Here is a 19,138-nt window from a genome sequence, read left to right on the forward strand (position 1 = left end):
CCACACCTTCCTGGTATCACCAGACCATTTCTCACACAATATTGTGTCTGCAACAATTTACAACACACAATATTGTGTCTGCAACAATGCACAACACACCATGTTATACAATATTCTTAACAGTGTTCCTCAATCAACATTTTCCTTATCCAACATTAATCAATCAACATTCATAACATTATCAAGAGTACTTTCAATTTCGCACTTTTTTGTCGGGAATTTTTGAGGCCCGACAATGTTTTCTGAGGATAAATACGATTCACATTTTCCACTGGAGTCATAAAATTCCTGAATGGAATGCTGCAACACCACACCCGGAGTGCTGCAACACCACACCCAGAGTGCTGCAACACCTCACAACTGGAAAAAAAAAACAATTTTTTAATTAGAACATGCAAACCTAAATATTTCTAAAATCAATTACAGTAATATATTTCAACCCAGGTAAACAATTTTATTAAATTGAGGCATAGATTTTTTTTTTTTTTTAACAAGTCGGCCATCTCCCACCGAGGCAGAGTGACCCAACAAGAAAGAAAATCCCCAAAAAGAAAATACTTTCATCATCATTCAACACTTTCACTTCACTCTCACATAATCACTGTTTTTGCAGAGGTGCTCAGAAATACAACAGTTTAGAAAAATACACAACATATCCCTCCAAACTGCCAATATCCCAAACCCCTCCTTTAAAGTGCAGGCATTGTACTTCCCATTTCCAGGACTCAAGTCTGGCTATATAAAATAACCGGTTTCCCTGAATCCCTTCACTAAATATTACCCTGCTCACACTCCAACAGATCGTTAGGTCCCAAATACCATTCGTCTCCATTCACTCCTATCTAACACGCTCATGCACGCTTGCTGGAAGTCCAAGCCCCTCGCCCACAAAACCTCCTTTACCCCCTCCCTCCAACCTTTTTGATTTTATCCACGTCATTCACCGTCAAGTCTGACCTGGAGAAGAAAACCCATTCACCATCACTTGTTTGTTCCCATCACAGATGCTCCTCGCTCTACAATGGTTCAACTTACAATATTTTAACACTCAAATATGTGTTCCCGGGCTAGCAATGGTGAATATCTGTACAACATATCACTACATGTACTGTATCTGTACAACATATCACTACATGTACTGTATCTGTACAACATATCACTACATGTACTGTATCTGTACAACATATCACTACATGTACTGTATCTGTATCATCCTGGGGTAATCAAGTCATTGCACTGTAAAACTTTTTATTGTACTGTACATTTATTGATATGATAAACCTACATTCATTTATTTACTTTTTGATACTGGTATTTAGTTAGTTCCTAGGTAGTATACGGTTGGTACACAGCAACCGCACAGGGAGGTACTACCGTCCTGCCAAGTGAGTGTAAAACTGAAGCCTGTAATTGTTTTACATGATGGTAGGATTGCTAGTGTCTTTTTTCTGTCTCATAAACATGCAAGATTTCAGGTACGTCTTGCTACTTCTACTTACACTTAGGTCACACTACACATACATGTACAAGCATATATATACACACCTCTCTGGGTTTTCTATTTTCTTTCTAGTTCTTGTTCTTGTTTATTTCCTCTTATCTCCATGGGGAAGTGGAACAGAATTCTTCCTCCGTAAGACATGCGTGTTGTAAGAGGCGACTAAAATGCCAGGAGCAAGAGGCTAGTAACCCCTTCTCCTGTATATATTACTAAATGTAAAAGGAGAAACTCTCGTTTTTCCTTTTGGGCCACCCCGCCTCGGTGGGATATGGCCAGTGTGTTGAAAGAAAGAAGATATTTGTAATCGACTAAAGACATTATCAACTTACAATGGGTTGACTGGAATGCAACACCATTGTAACTCAAGGAACACCTATAATAAACCATGGGGTGGGGGGGAGATAAAAACCACAGGGGTCATATGGCCCCTGGTCAATGGAAGATCATCAGCTTTGATTCTGGAGGAAGCTTGGCTCCAATACCAAGGATCAAGAGCTGTCCACCAGCACCAGAAGTCCCCCTACCCTCGAGCAATCACACCTCCTCAGTCAGCCGACAGAGAACATTCCACTGGTTTCTTCAAAAAAATTATTATAAACACTAATAGGAGATGTTGATAAATTAGACACATGTGCAACTCTTGGGTATCTTTATTGAGGAAACGTTTCGCCACACAGTGGCTTCATCAGTCCATATGTAGGAGAAACTTGAAGAACAGGAGGAGAATGAGGTACTCAGTCCCTCAACCTTGAATCGATGTGTTCAGTCCATCAATCTTGAATAGAATACGGCATATCAGCGGAGAAGCAGCTTATAAACCGTATGGCAGGAGAGGTGCAGCAGTCATAGGTCGTGTCACATTTGTTCAATGTGGAGTTGCACATGTGTCTAATTTATCAACATGTCGGTTCTCTGAACCATTCATCTACAAATCTGTCAGACACTGCAACTTCTTGGGATCTTAATACAGTGGACCCCCGGTTAACGATTTTAATCCGTGCAAGAGGGCTCATCGTTATGCGAAATAATCGTTATGCGAATGAATTTTCCCCATAAGAAATAATGGAAATAAAATTAATCCGTGCAAGACGCCCAAAAGTATGAAAAAAATTTTTTTTTACCACATGAAATGTTAATTTTAATACACACAAACTGAAAAAGGCATGCACAATTACATGACACTTACTTTTATTGAAGATCTGGTGATGATTGATGGGATGGGAGGAGGGGAGAGCATTATCTTCTTACTGTTTAGAAGGGGAATCCCCTTCCATTAGGACTTGAGGTAGCAAGTCCTTTTCTGGGGTTACTTCCCTTCTTCTTTTAATGCCACTAGGACCAGCTTGAGAGTCACTGGACCTCTGTCGCACAACAAATCTGTCCATAGAGCTCTGTACCTCCCGTTCCTTCAAGACTTTCCTAAAATGGGCCATAACATTGTCATTGAAATAGTCACAAGCACGGCTTGCAACAGCTGTGTCAGGGTGATTTTCATCTATAAAGGTTTGCAGTTCAACCCACTCTGCACACATTTCCTTAATCTTTGAAGTAGGCACAATGGATTCCACAACTGGCATAGGCTTCTCAGGGTTAGCCCCAAACCCTTCAAAATCTTTCTTAATTTCCATACTAATTCTCACCCTTTTTACCACAGGGTTGGCACTAGAAGCTTTCTTGGGGCCCATGGTCACTTATTTTCCAGAAACAGCACCGAAAATACTGTAATAATACGAAATATTCCGAGTGTATGCTTGGATGTTACCGCGGAGGCTGGCTGGTAAACAATGGGACGGAGCGGCACATGTGAGGCTGGCTGAGGGCACATTGGACGCGTCTCGGACGAAAATCGGTATGCGGGTTTTTAATCGGTATGCGCGGCAAAAATTTTGCGATAAAAGTAATCGTTATGCGGAAAAATCGCTATGCGATGCCATCGTTATGCGGGGGTCCACTGTACTTAGGAATTCTTCGCTTGCCTAATTCTTGGGCACGACCTACTTCCACATTGAACAAATGTGACACGACCTATGACTGCTGCACCTCTCCTGCCATACGGTTTATAAGCTGCTTCTCCGCTGATATGCCGTATTCTATTCAAGATTGATGGACTGAACACATCGATTCAAGGTTGAGGGACTGATTACCTCATTCTCCTCCTGTTCTTCAAGTTTCTCCTACGTATGGACTGATGAAGCCACTGTGTGGCGAAACGTTTCCTCAATAAAGATACCCAAGAGTTGCACATGTGTCTAATTTATCAACATGTCGGTTCTCTGAACCATTCATCTACTAATAGGAGATAATTAAACATTGAATCTGAATAATATAGGAATACAGTTGAAAGCCTAAATAATAACAATAATAATAATAATAAAAATATAATATGATTAATAATAATAATGAGAAGGAGGAGGGAGGTATAATTTCTTGTAGGTGTGGGGGAGGTGCATGAGGCTGTGGGTAGAATGAAAGGGGGTAAAACAGCTGGTATTGATGGGATTAAGATAGAAATGTTAAATCAGGTGGAGATATAGTTTCTGAATGGTTGGTGCTTCTTTCTTTCTTTCTTTCAACACACCGGCCGTATCCCACCAAGGCGGGGTGGCCCAAAAGGAAAAACAAAAGTTTCTCCTTTTACATTTATTAATATATACAGGAGAAGGGGTTACTAGCCCCTTGCTCCTGGCATTTTAGTTGCCTCTTACAACACGCATGGCTTACGGAGGAAGAATTCTGTTCCACTTCCCCATGGAGGTAAGAGGAAATAAACAAGAACAAGAACTAGAAAGAAAATAGAAAAAAACCCAGAGAGGTGTGTATATATATGCTTGTACATGTACGTGTATTGTGACCTAAGTGTAAGTAGAAGTAGCAAGACGTACCTGAAATCTTGCATGTGTATGAGACAGAAAAAAAGACACCAGCAATCCTACTATCATGTAAAACAATTACAGGCTTCTGTTTTACATTCACTTGCCAGGACAGTAGTACCTCCCTGGGTGGTTGCTGTCTACCAACCTACTACCTATTGGTTGGTGCTTGTATATAATAAAAGTATGCAAGAGGGGAAGGTACCTAGGGATTGGCAGAGAGTATCCTGGAGAGGGTTATGGGGATCAACACACTTGTGGCCTGGTCACAGACCAGGCCTTGAGGTGGATTAGGGACTGTTCAATCAGGCTATTACTGCTGGCCGCATGTAGACCAACGTATGAACCACAGCCAGCCTGGTCAGGTACTGACTTTGTGTGTCTGTCCAGTGCATTCTTGAAGACAGCCAGGGGTCTATTGGTAATACCCCTTATGTATGCTTGAAGGCAGATGAATAGTCTTGGGCCCCTGACATTTATTGTATTGTCTCTGAGTATACTCGTGACACTTCTGCTTTTCATTAGGGGGATGTTGCACTGCCTGCCAAGTGTTTTGCTTTCGTAGAAAGTGACTTTCGTGTGCAAATTTGGGACTAGACCCTCTAGGATTTCCCAAGTAAATAGTATAATCATGTGCCTATCTCACCTGTATTCCAGGGAAAACAAATCAAGGGAATTGCATGCACAGCTCCTTTTTATAAAGGCAAAGGGGACAAAGGAGAGTGTAAGAAGTAAAAGGGAAGAAGTCTGTTGAGTATACCAGGTAAAGTGCATGGCAGCATTATTATTATTAAAAGAATTAACCCTTTGACTGTCGCAACCCCCAATCCTGAGGTGTCTCCTGGTGTCGCAAAATTTAAAAAAAAAATTATTTTTTCTTATGAAATGATAGAGAATCTTTTCCCGATTGTAATGACACCAAAAAAACGAAAATTGATGGAAAACTGACGGAATTATGCTCTCGCGAAGTTAGCGACCTTGGCACTGTTTACAAATCGGCGATTTCGCCCACTTTGAGCCCTATTTTCGGCTAATTCCATTGTTCCAGTCGCCCAAACTCATAGCTATTTCTTTAGAACTCCATTTTGTCTATTGATTGAGTACAAGAAACTGCCCATTTACCGATTTCAACTACCTAATAATGTGGTCAGAAATTTGCAATTTGGCCAATTTCACGAAAACTAAAAAATATTTCAAAATAAGGTTCAGAATGAACAATGCAGACATTCCTGGCTCTAAAATAACATTTTCATTGCTCATCAGTCATGTCTCCAGGCCCCTCTGATATTACTCATGCTTTCTATTTTGAATTTTTATTCAAACAAAAAATAGAAGACTTACTATTATGCAGACTACTGCAATACTGTAATAATTGTATAAATAACATCAACCCATTCATGACTGCATATTAGAATGGCTAGTTGGACATTTATTGGACAATGGCATCATTTGTTTACTTTTGAACATTGGCAAAAATCAAACATTTCCCCTACTTTGAGCTCCATTTCTAGGTTCTTTTTATAGTAAAATCAATCAAAATCACCTCTATTTCTATAATATGTTTTCCATTCTATCAAATGAGACCAAGAAAACCAGAATACAACCATAAATACTATACGAAAATAGACCACAAAGTCGGCATTTTAATTAAAAAAATCGGTCAGTTTTTTTTTTCTCATTATGTAAAGTAAAAGGACACAAGTGCAACTAATGTGACATTTATTGTGGCAACGTTTCGCTCTCCAGGAGCTTGATAAAGCTCCTGGAGAGTGAAATGTTGCCACAATAAATGTCACATTAGTTGCACTTGTGTCCTTTTACTTTACATATTGTCGGTAATTCTACCAACTTTATTACAACCATTTCTCATTATGCACTGCGTGCTCCAGGATTTTTTTTATATGGTGCACACTGATCACACAGACCCATTCTCTCACATGTGGGCCTACCAGCTTTCTCCTGCTTGATTTGAAGCCGCTAGAATTTATGAGTATATATACGTCAAACACGGTACCTCGTAAGACGTATATATACGGCCGCGACAGTCAAAGGGTTAAGAATAAGTCAGAGAGCAGGAATCCAGGTGAACAAGGAGGCTTTAGGAAGGGTAGGAGGTGTGTAGACCAAGTGTTTACAGTGAAACAAATAGATAAGGGTAAAGAGGATTTTGTGGCATTTATGGATTTGGAAAAGGTATATGATAAACAGTAATTGTTAAGTATCAGTATTGACTGTAGTAACTGTTAAGTATCAATAGTGACTGTAGCAACTTACACTAGTAACTGTTAAGTATCAGTAGTGACTGGTTCACTTGCTGGTAGATGGTCGAATGAGTGATAATGACTGAGATGATGCTGAATCATTCGCTCTCTTCACAATCTGGAAAGTAAGATCATGTATTAGTAGGTAGTAGGTTGGTAGACAGCAACCACCCACAGAGGTTACGTAGTACTACCATCCTAGGGTAGTAGGTTGGTAAACAGCAACCACCCACAGAGGTACTACCATCCTGGGGTAGTAGGTTGGTAGACAGCAACCACCCACGGAGGTACTACCATCCTGGGGTAGAAGGTTGGTTGACAGAAACCACCCAGGGAGGTACTACCATCCTGTGGTACAGGTCCGCCATCACAAATCTAGCAATCAGTTATTCAGCGCTAATTTTGGCTAGCAAATTTCCAGGGTTTCCACACCAAACTGCTGGTACTGCTTGGTGGCGCTACTTGCTGCATAAGTCATTCCAATATCTTTTTCTCCATTAATTGTTATAACTTGCTCACTGATAGCCCTAGCCACGGTTCCAACGAATAAAGAAATGTTTCTTGTTGTGTAAAGCACATACTCAGAACATTGTCCATAAAAGATAAGGTGGCTTTGAAGCCACTCTCGGTCGCCATGAGCTCAGTCTCGTGATGCAGGGGAATATGCTTTATTATTACATTAATGTCAAAACTACGGCTTATTTACCTATCACAACTGATCTAATATGACATAATAAACAATATACACCTACCATCTGACTTACGACCGAGTTAGGTTCCGAGAAACCGGTCGTAAGTCGAAATGGTCGTAAGTCGAACTTTACTACTGAATATCAACAAAACATTTTTGTAATGACTTTATTTTATTGTTTTATTTTGGTATTTCATGTTTTACTTTACTTTTTATGTTGTTAGTACTGTATTTTATACTGTAAGGTTTAGGATAAACACTGTGTACAACACAAATACAGTGGACCCCCGCTTAACGATCACCTCCAAATGCGACCAATTATGTAAGTGTATTTATGTAAGTGCGTGTGTACGTGTATGTTTGGGGGTCTGAAATGGACTAATCTACTTCACAATATTCCTTATGGGAAAAAATTCGGTCAGTACTGGCACCTGAACATACTACTGGAATGAAAAAAGTTCGTTAACCGGGGGTCCACTGTAGTTGTTTATTTCCCAGAAATTTGGCATAAAAAACACGGTCGTAAGTCGAGTGGTCGTAAGTCGAGCAGGTCGTAAGTCGGATGGTAGGTGTAAATAACAAAAATGTTAAACGCTGTAAATACTTCAGAATGAATAATATTTGGCATAATACCGAGCGGATCAACAGAGGTATGAAGAGGATATGGGATACAAGTACAATCCACCTATTCATCTTTGAGGCTTATGTTAGAGAAAATGGAGTATAGCACAGGGCTATGATATACAGCGGAACCCCGAGTTTCGAACTTAATCTGTTCCAGGAGCTAGTTCCAAAGTCGAAACGTTCGAAAGTTGAAGCAATATTTCCGACAAGAAATAATGTAAATACAATTACATAATCAGCTCAAGAAACCCAGAAATATTCACAAAAAAATTAATTTTATAGAGATTACATTACAGTTTTATATACACACAACAAACATACAGTAATTTATAAATAAAAATTTAAATACACATATAAAATAACATTTTTACTTACCTTTATTGAAGATTGTTGATGGCATCTGGAAGATAGGGAGGAGTGAGAGAGGGCTTACTGTTTGGAAGGGGAATCCCCCTCCATAAAGACTTCAGGTATCAAAGCCTTCTCTGGGGTTACTTCCCTTCTCTGTCTTTTAATGCCACTAGGACCAGCTTGAGAGTCACTGGACCCCTGTCTCACAAAATAATTGTCCACAGTCCTCTGTTTCTGGTGCCTCTTAAGATTTCCCTAAAATGGGACATGGTTCTGTCACTGAACTTGTTGCAAAGATGGCTTGTTTCAGCTTGCTCAGGGTGGTACTTCTCCACAAACGTTTGCACATCATTCCACTTGGCACAAATCTCCTTAATCTGTGAAGAAGGCACCTCATCCACTCCCTCTTCCTCCTCCTCTGAAGCAAGTTCCTGAACTGTGGTCTGATACTGTTCCAGATGAAGCTCTTGCAGCTCTTCAGTGGTTAGCTCTTCCCTGTGGTCGTCCACCAACTCTTCCACATCCTCGCCACTCACCTCCAACCCCATGGACTTGCCCAATGCCACAATATCTTCCAAAACAGGCAGAGGGTCGGCAGGGTCAGGGTCAGCCTCAAACTCCTCAAAATCCTTTTAGACAACCCATTGTGGTCACAATTGTCTCCAAGCAGAGTTCAAAGTCCTGGAAGTCACTCCCTCCCAAGCTTTACCTACAAGGCTTATGAAGGTGTAGATACTGAATTGATTCCTCCAGAACTCTCTTAGAGTCAACTTAGTGTCTGTGGTCACTTCAAAGCACTTTTCAAACACTGCTTTTGTGTAGAGTTTTTTGAAGTTAGAAATGACCTGCTGGTCCATGGGCTGGAGGAGAGGAGTGGTGTTAGGAGGCAAGAACTTGACTGTGATGAAACTGTAGTCCCTAGACAGTAGGTTTACCAAGTTTGGAGGATGTGCAGGAGCACTGTTCAGTAAAAGGAGGCACTTTAGTGGCAAATTATTTTCCAGGAGGTATTTTCTCACATTGGGGCCAAACACTTCATGGACCCACTCTTCGAAAATTTGCCTCGTGACCCATGCCTTATTATTTGCTTTCCACAAGACACATAACTTGTTCTTAATGACATTATTTTTCTTAAACACTCTGGGATTTTCTGAGTGATACACTAGTAAAGGCTTCACTTTAGAATCCCCACTAGCATTAGCACAGAACATTCTCTGAACTGTGTTGAAGCTTTGCACATCACTGGGTGGACGTACCTGCACTCATTGTCAAAACGACACTTTCCTTCTCTCAACATGTTCACACATTTTCTGTTGTGTTTTTTTCCAGCAAGCTCTGCCATATAGGCACATACCTTCTGCATAGTATCTGCAAATGTTCTGACTGCCTATATTTACTGAGTCTGGCTCCTTCCCAAGTTCTGCCACCTGATCTGCATTATCTTTTCTTTCATCTAAGAATATTTCTTCTGGTTTTTCTGACATTACCTAAGTTCGGTACCTGGAGTTTACCTGGAGAGAGTTCCAGGGGTCAACGCCCCTATGGCCCGGTCTGTGACCAGGCCTCCTGGTGGATCAGAGCCTGATCAACCAGGCTGTTACTGCTGGCTGCACGCAAACCAACGTACGAGCCACAGCCCGGCTGGTCAGGAACCGACTTTAGGTGCTTGTCCAGTGCCAGCTTGAAGACTGCCAGGGGAGGCAGTTGAACAGTCTTGGGCCCCTGACACTTATTGTATGGTCTCTTAACGTGCTAGTGATACCCCTGCTTTTCATTGGGGGGATGTTGCATCGTCTGCCAAGTCTTTTGTTTTCGTAGTGAGTGATTTTCGTGTGCAAGTTCGGTACTAGTCCCTCTAGGATTTTCCAGGTGTATATAATCATGCATCTCTCCCGCCTGCGTTCCAGGGAATACAGGTTTAGGAACCTCAAGTGCTCCCAGTAATTGAGGTGTTTTATCTCCGTTATGCGTGCCGTGAAGGTTCTCTGTACATTTTCTAGGTCAGCAATTTCACCTGCCTTGAAAGGTGTTGCTAGTGTGCAGCAATATTCCAGCCTAGATAGAACAAGTGACCTGAAGAGTGTCATCATGGGCTTGGCCTCCCTAGTTTTGAAGGTTCTCATTATCCATCCTGTCATTTTTCTAGCAGATGTGATTGATACAATGTTATGGTCCTTGAAGGTAAGATCCTCCGACATGATCACTCCCAGGTCTTTGATGTTGGTGTTTTGCTCTATTTTGTGGCCAGAATTTGTTTTGTACTCTGATGAAGATTTAATTTCCTCGTGTTTACCATATCTGAGTAATTGAAATTTCTCATCGTTGAACTTCATATTGTTTTCTGCAGCCCACTGAAAGATTTGGTTGATGTCCGCCTGGAGCCTTGCAGTGTCTGCAATGGAAGACTGTCATGCAGATTCGGGTATCATCTGCAAAGGAAGACACGGTGCTGTGGCTGACATCCTTGTCTATGTCGGATATGAGGATGAGGAACAAGATGGGAGCGAGTACTGTGCCTTGTGGAACAGAGCTTTTCACCGTAGCTGCCTCGGACTTTACTCTGTTGACGACTACTCTCTGTGTTCTGTTAGTGAGGAAATTATAGATCCATCAACCGACTTTTCCTGTTATTCCTTTATTGCTATAGATTTCTCTTCCTCCCTTTCCTTTTTCTCAATGTCATGTACAGCTGACACCTGGATTAAGATGTCATTGGATTAAGTAATAATTGGATTAAGTAACATTTTTGCATCAAAATATTGGCTCAGTTAATGACACTGAACTTGGTAAAAGTCGTTCGTCCTGAATGTGTCCACATGCCATAAGCGGCCCGGACACTCCATGTACAGCCAGTGTGCCACTGTTTACCAGCCAGTGAGGACGATTCCACGGGTACATGCGATACATTTTGTATTATTCCTTCGTTTTTAGTGCTTGTAACTGCTAAATAAGCCACCTTGGGCCCAAATAAACCTTTTAGTGCCAGCCCTTTGGTAAAGAGGGTGAGAAACACTATAGAATTCAAGAAAAATTTTGTAGAAAGATACAAAAGTGGTGGTGGTAGAGGGTGGTAGTGATGGTGGTAGTGATGGTGGTAGTATGGGCCAACAGGTCTGCTGCAGTGTTCCTGCTTTCTTATGTACACCAGCCAGGGTACTTTCCCACACACCAACCAGGGTACTTCCCCCACACACCAGCCAAGGTACTCCCCCACACAGCAGCCAGGGTACTTCCCCACACACCAGCCAGGGTACTTCCCCACACACTAGCCAGGGTACTTCCCCACACACCAGCCAGGGTACTTCCCCACACACTAGCCAGGGTACTTCCCCACACACCAGCCAGGGTACTTTCCCACACACCAGCCAGGGTATTTCCCCACACACACGATTTGATTTGATTGGGACTTGCGTATGAGTGAATAGAATTATCAAAGCTTATTGCTTGGGAATTATTGAAAATTGGGTTGGGCAAATACGAATCTGTTAGAGGGATGGTTTGTGAAGGACCTGCCTAGTATGGGACTACAGGCCTGCTGCAGTGTTCCTGCTTTCTTATGTGCAAACATTTATGGATGAACATCACCCTGACACAGCTGTTGCAGGCCATGCTGGCAACATCTACAATGACAGTGTTGTGTTCCATTTTAGGGAAATCTTAAAGAGACGCCAGAAACGGAGCTCTCTGGACAGATATTTTGTGTGACAGGTGCGCAGTGACTCTCAAGCTGGTCCTAGTGGCATTAAAAAACAAAGAAGGGAAGTAACCCCAGAAAAGGACTTGTTACCTGAAGTCTTTATGGAAGGGGATTCCCCTTCCAAACAATAGTACACCTCCATCCTCTCCCCTCCTCCCGTCTCATCAATAAGTCTTCAATAAAGGTAAGTGTCATTTTAGTAATGTTTTACTCTGCATGTCTGATTGTTTTCTGTGTAGGGAAATGTATATTTCATGTAGAAAAATTATTTTGTTTAATACTTTTGGGAGTCTGGAACGGATTGATTGGATTTTCATTATTTCTTATGGGGAAAATTAATTTGGATTAAGTCAGATTCAGTATAAGACACTCTCTCTGGAATGGATTAATTATGTTATCCGGGGGTGCACTGTACCTACTTTTTTTTTTTTTGTCTTTTCCGACTTGCCTTGAATGACAGTCACCACCCTTATTTCCGCTCCTTGTTCCCTACCTTTTTTCCCCCACTCTTTACATATATCTGCTGTGGCATGCAAAGAGTACGTAACCTTTATTCGGCGCATGTACACACCCTCATTTACAGGCTATCTCCCCCAACCAGTGAACCAGGTGACTCAGAGTTGACGATGGGGCCCCGTCGTTCAACCAGTAACCAGGTTCCAGCCAATAAGATGGTTTTGGCAATCGCAGAGGTTATGTGGGTACCACTCTCCTGTCTGCCCTTGTCATTCCCATTCTAGAGCTGGTTGAAGCATGGTCTGCTCTCTAGTGGCTTCTATCCTGCCTTGCTTACCGTGGAGTGCACTAATACCTATCACTGTACATAGTGTATATAGTGTACATATTGCTGTTCTAAATTGGTGAAGGATAATATAAGTCAAAAGTTTTCTGCTGTGTTTATTTTGCTCCCTTTACACCCAGGATAACAGACCATTTGGACTCCTGGGATTAATTGGAATGGATTAATTGGATTTTCATTATTTCTTATGGGGAAAATTAATTTGGATTAAGTCAGATTCGATATAAGACACTCTCTCTGGAATGGATTAATTACATTATCCGGGGGTGCACTGTACCTACTTTTTCTTTTTTTTTTTTTTTTTGTCTTTTCCGACTTGCCTTGAATGACAGTCACCACCCTTATTTCCACTCCTTGTTCCCTACCTTTTTTCCCCCACTCTTTATACACATCTGCCAAGCTCCTTAGAAGCTTTCTTATGTTTTCTGGGTTTTTCACTTATCAGTACTTTCCTTATGCCTGACCAGCTTTCCAACTCACTGGGGCAAATCCAGCAACATCTTTCTTGTTTTAGGTCATTTCTGGTGGGTGAATAAAGCTTTGTACATGATATATGAAATGTAACACACAATTCACAATCAATGACCTTCAAGTTTTGTCCAAAAAAATCTTCCACATACACCATAGATCTTATTTCTGGCTGTCCTCACTTTACTCAGTCTTTTCTTTACAGTGTTGCTGCTGTTGGTGGGGTCTGGCCCCTGGTAGGGGTAGAGTGATAGTGGGTGGAGTGAATGGTGGGGGGGCATGGGTGGTGGTTGGAGTGCCTGTGTTGGGTGCTTTGTATCAGTTGTCTCCAAAGTGGTACAGTAGAATAAATAAAGACCAACACTTCATTCTCATGTAATTTTTAGAAGGAATGATGCTCTGACAAATTATTATTATTACAAATAATAATAATAATTTGTAATAATAATAAGTTATTATTATTATAATCATAATAAAAAAGAAATGCTAAACCCACAAGGGTTATGAATAGCTATAGAGTGAAGGCATACAAAAGGAATAAATTTCTAGTTAAGTTACTGGTGTTTGACTAGAGAAAACGTAATTCTTCTGACCCTCCCACCAACCTCTTGGTAAACAAATCTCAAATGTCAATTTTTATACTGTGGGTGTATCATGTATGTATGTTACCTGGAGTTTACCTGGAGAGAGTTCCGGGGGTCAACGCCCCCGCGGCCCAGTCTGTGACCAGGCCTCCTGTGGATCAGAGCCTGATCAACCAGGCTGTTACTGCTGGCTGTACGCAATCCAACGTATGAGCCACAGCCCGGCTGGTCAGGTACCGACTTTAGGTGCTTGTCCAGTGCCAGCTTGAAGACTGCCAGGGGTCCATTGGTAATCCCCCTTATGTATGCTGGGAGGCAGTTGAACAGTCTCGGGCCCCTGACACTTATTGTATGGTCTCTTAACGTGCTAGTGACACCCCTGCTTTTCATTGGGGGGATGTTGCATCGTCTGCCAAGTCTTTTGCTTTCGTTGTGAGTGATTTTCATGTGCAAGTTCAGTACTAGTCCCTCTAGGATTTTCCAGGTGTATTCTTCTTCTTTCAACAAACCGGCCGTATCCCACCGAGGCAGGGTGGTCCAAAAAGAAAAACAAAAGTTTCTCTTTTCAAATTTAGTAATTTATACAGGAGAAGGGGTTACTAGCCCTTTGCTCCTGGCATTTTAGTCGCCTCTTACAACACGCATGGCTTACGGAGGAAGAATTCTGTTCCACTTCCCCATGGAGATAAGATGAAATAAACAAGAACAAGAACTAGAAAGAAAATAGCAGAAAACCCAGAGGGGTGTGTATATATATGCTTGTACATGTATGTGTAGTGTGACCTAAGTGTAAGTAGAAGTAGCAAGACGTACCTGAAGTCTTGCATGTTTATGAGACAGAAAGAAGGACACCAGCAATCCTACCATCATGTAAAACAATTACAGGCTTTCGTTTTACACTCACTTGGCAGGACGGTAGTACCTCCCTGGGCGGTTGCTGTCTGCCAACCTACTACCTACATTTCCAGGTGTATATAATCATGTATATAATCATGTATCCCTCCCTGGAGGGAGGGGGTAAAGGAGGTTTTGTGTGCGAGGGGCTTGGACTTCCAGCAGGCATGCGTGAGCATGTTTGATAGGAGTGAATGGAGACAAATGGTTTTTAATACTTGACGTGCTGTTGGAGTGTGACCAAAGTAACATTTATGAAGGGGTTCAGGGAAACCGGCAGGCCGGACTTGAGTCCTGGAGATGGGAAGTACAGTGCCTGCACTCTGAAGGAGGGGTGTTAATGTTGCAGTTTAAAAACTGTAGTGTAAAGCACCCTTCTGGCAAGACAGTGATGGAGTGAATGATGGTGAAAGTTTTTCTTTTTCAGGCCACCCTGCCTTGGTGGGAATCGGCCAGTGTGATAATAAAAAAAAATACTCTCTCCCGCCTGCGTTCCAGGGAATACAGGTTCAGGAACTTTAAGCGCTCCCAGTAATTGAGGTGCTTTATCTCCGTTATGCGCGCTGTGAAGGTTCTCTGTACATTTTCTAGGTCAGCAATTTCACCTGCCTTGAAAGGTGCTGTTAGTGTGCAGCAATACTCCAGCCTAGATAGAACAAGCGACCTGAAGCGTGTCATCATGGGCTTGGCATCCCTAGTTTTGAAGGTTCTCATTATCCATCCTGTCATTTTTCTAGTAGCTGCAATTGATATAATGTTATGGTCCTTGAAGGTGAGATCCTCAGACATGATCACTCCCAGGTCTTTGATGTTTGTTTTTCGCTCTATGTAGCATGTTTATTATATAATTTTGAAAAAATATCATAGATGGATTAATGGAAATGTCTATATTAACATAATATATGACATTTAACGCGCCCAAGAGATTATTACATAGCAGTGAGTAGAAAGACTTAGTGATTTTAATGTGTACCTTCACGCCAGCACAGTGTGTAAGTATATTTAGGTACAGGTACACATACGTATAATTATCAGAGTATATATAAAATATGCAATAACTTTAACCCTTTGACTGTTTTCGACGTATAAATACGTCTTACGAGCCAATGTTTCTGACGTATATATACTCAATAATTCTAGCAGCTTCAAATCAAGTGGGAGAAAGCTGGTAGGCCCACATGTGAGAGAATGGGTCTGTGTGGTCAGTGTGCACCACATAAAAAAAATCCTGCAGCACACATTGCGTAATGAGAAAAAAAAAACTGATCGTTTTTTTGGAATAAAACGCCGACTTTGAGGTGTATTTTCGTATAGTATTTATCGTTGTATTCGCGTTTTCATGGTCTTAGGTGATAAAATGGAAAACATATTACAGAAATAGAGATGATTTTCATTACTTTTACGATGAGAACGACCTTGAAACTGAGCTCAAAGTAGCGGAAATGTTCGATTTTTACCAATGTTCAAGATTACATAAATCACACCACACGTCCAATACACGTCAACTGGGGAGTCTAATATTCTTTCACTAGTGCACTGATATTATTTATACCATTTTTACAATAATGCAGTCGTCTGCATAACAGTAAATTTTTTATTTTTTTGTATGAATAAAAAATCAAAATAGAAAGCAATAATAATATAAGAGGGGCCTAGAGATGTGACTAATGAACAGAGCATATGTTATTTTAGTGCCACGAATGTCTACCTTGTTTATTCTGGACCCTATTTTGAAATTGGCATCTTTTTTATTTTGCGTGAAATTGGCCAAATTGCCAATTTCTGACCACCATATTGGGTAGTCCAAATTAGTAAAAGGGAGGTTTCTTGTACTCAGCTGATAGATAAAATGGAGTTCTAAGGAAATAGCTATGAGTTTGGTCAACTGGAACAATGGAATTGGCTGAAAATTGGGCTCAAAGTCGGCGAAATCGCCGATACGCATATGTCGCCGAGACCGCTAACTTCGCGGGAGCATAATTCCACGAGTTTTCGACCAAATTTCGAACTTTTGGTGTCATTACCATCGGGAAAAGATTCTCTATCATTTCATAAGAAAAAATAATTTTTTTTTTTTCAAAAATTGAGCGACATAGAATGACAGTTTCAGAGAGGGGCCTGAAACAGTCAAAGGGTTAAAACACTTAAAATTTTGGAAAATTTCCAGACATAATAGAGATATGTGCACATGGAGAATGTAAACAAACCGGGTGGGGCACACCATATTTGAAAGACTGCTCGCAGTATAGCAAATTTTGGTCATAATTTGAAATTGCCATATTAGCAGAACGCCGTAAGGTGAAACACCATAAAGCGGAGCCCTACTGTACATAACACCCATATATTACACCATCTATTATACAATATCACTGGGGATTGATAACAAGATTGTTATAATCCACAGTTTAAGATCACTATGTCACTGCACAACAATATCCTTATCACTCGCTATATAACAATAGTACAACAGTTATTGGCCATCCAAGTCTAAGTGCTTTTGTAAGTGTATTTTTGGGGGTTTGAAATGGATTAATCTAATTTACGTTATTACTTATGGGAACAAATTTGTTCAGCATCGGCACTTGAACAGCCTTCTGGAATGATATAAGTTCATATCCCGAGGTACCACTGTATTTGGATATCTCTTTCTCCGACGCATTATAATTCATAACCAAACTTTTCCACTGTGTGGGTAAACAACCTGAAAGCTCTGCGTGGAAGCACGTAGGACAAGTTTCTACTGATTTCCCTTCTAACACTTATTAATCCTAAGTTTATCTTATTGTCTTGTGTTTTGGAACATGAGTAGTATTTTTATAAAGTTCTTGAAACTGTGTGCAAAGTCCTGATCTTACTGACTTCCTCTCATTGATCTACGTTCACTTTTAGTCACAACCAATTTGTTGTAGTAGTACCATAATCAGTAACTCGCTACTGGAATGTTGGTTGAGGCACGCCTCTCTGTACTTGACACTATAATCTATATTTTCTCTTCAGTGCTAACTGATATTTCCTTTACGTGGGTTTTGAAATACACTTTAGGGGTTTAACACGCATATTTTCCATGGTCTGTCCCCTCTGGGGCCGTCAGATAAAAGTAAATCTGACGGATCTCAAACACACGTGACTGCAGCACATTCAAGCTCACTTGCGTGTCATGATTTGTGATGATCTGTGATGACTTATTTTGACCTGTGATGATTTATGTTGACCTGTGATGACTTATGTTGACCTTCAGTTGTGTTACCAGTCAGAGCTTGACCAGAAGCCAGTACTGTTACACAAGTACCAACAACAACCAATGGTCTGAGGGACCAGTAACAACCAGTGGTCTGAGAGACCAGTAACAACAACCAGTGGTCTGAGGGACCAACAACAACAACCAGTAGGCTGAGGGACCAACAACAACAACCAGTGGTCTGAGGGACCAACAACAATAACAACCAATGGTCTGAGGGACCAACAACAATCAATGGTCTGAGGGACCAATAACAAGTAAGACTCACCTCAAAGTGGACTATAATGCCCCAGTGGTCTGAAGGGAAGCTCTGTGTGCCTGGGGCTTTCTCCAGACCCAGGAGACCAAAGTGTTGAGGCTTGACCAGCGGGGATTCAGCTGATCTCAGAAAGACTCGGTCGAACCTACACTTCGGTTTAAAACGACCAGGCATCTGTCAATAAAGTTAACAAATATAAACATGACTCTGTAATGAGACTATGGCTTGTTAATATACATATTGATGACCTTATTGATACTTCTAGACCTTAGTGATTCTTCTAACTGATGCTAAGTGACTTATTGATGCTAATAAGTGACCTTGATGCTTCTAGGTGACCTTATTGATATTTGTAGGTGACCTCACTGATGCTTCTAGGTGACCATATTAATGTTTCTAGATAATTAGGTAAGAGACATTACTAGGTAAAAGACCTACACACACACACACATACACACACACAGCAATCAGTGAAGAGGCGGGGCCAGGAGCTATGAATCGACCCCTGCAACCACAAATAGGTGAGTACAAATAGGTGAGTACACACCACAGACCCACACAAAAAGAGACCACAAACATACACACACACACAAAGACTGCAGAGCTACACACACACACACACACACACACACACACACACACACACACACACACACAGACCTACACACACACACACAGACCACACACCTACACACAGAGACCACAGACCTACACACAAAGAACACAGACCTACACGCACAGACCACAGACCTACACACAGACCACAGGCCTACACACAAAGAACACAGACCTACACACACAGACCATGGACATACACACACACAGACCACAGACCTACACACAGAGACCACACACCTACACACACACAGACCACACACCTACACACACACAGACCACACAC

At 41.4% G+C, this 19,138-nt stretch overlaps 1 protein-coding gene across 1 annotated transcript in view; it reads right to left on the bottom strand.

Annotated features, from left to right (window-relative positions):
* LOC128699581 (tyrosyl-DNA phosphodiesterase 2) overlaps positions 1–19,138 on the bottom strand; it is a gene marked incomplete at its 5' end in the record, with an annotated part of 80,928 nt that overhangs the window by 167 nt on the left and 61,623 nt on the right. Inside the window, 3 exon segments of the mRNA XM_070080225.1 lie at positions 1–360; positions 6,646–6,750; positions 18,247–18,411. The exon segment at positions 1–360 is cut by the window's left edge and continues 167 nt beyond it. Of these exon segments, the coding sequence (XP_069936326.1) occupies positions 6,679–6,750; positions 18,247–18,411 (237 nt within the window).

Source organism: Cherax quadricarinatus, unplaced genomic scaffold (assembly GCF_038502225.1).
Source record: "Cherax quadricarinatus isolate ZL_2023a unplaced genomic scaffold, ASM3850222v1 Contig238, whole genome shotgun sequence".
NCBI classification, from domain to species: Eukaryota; Metazoa; Arthropoda; class Malacostraca; order Decapoda; family Parastacidae; genus Cherax; species Cherax quadricarinatus.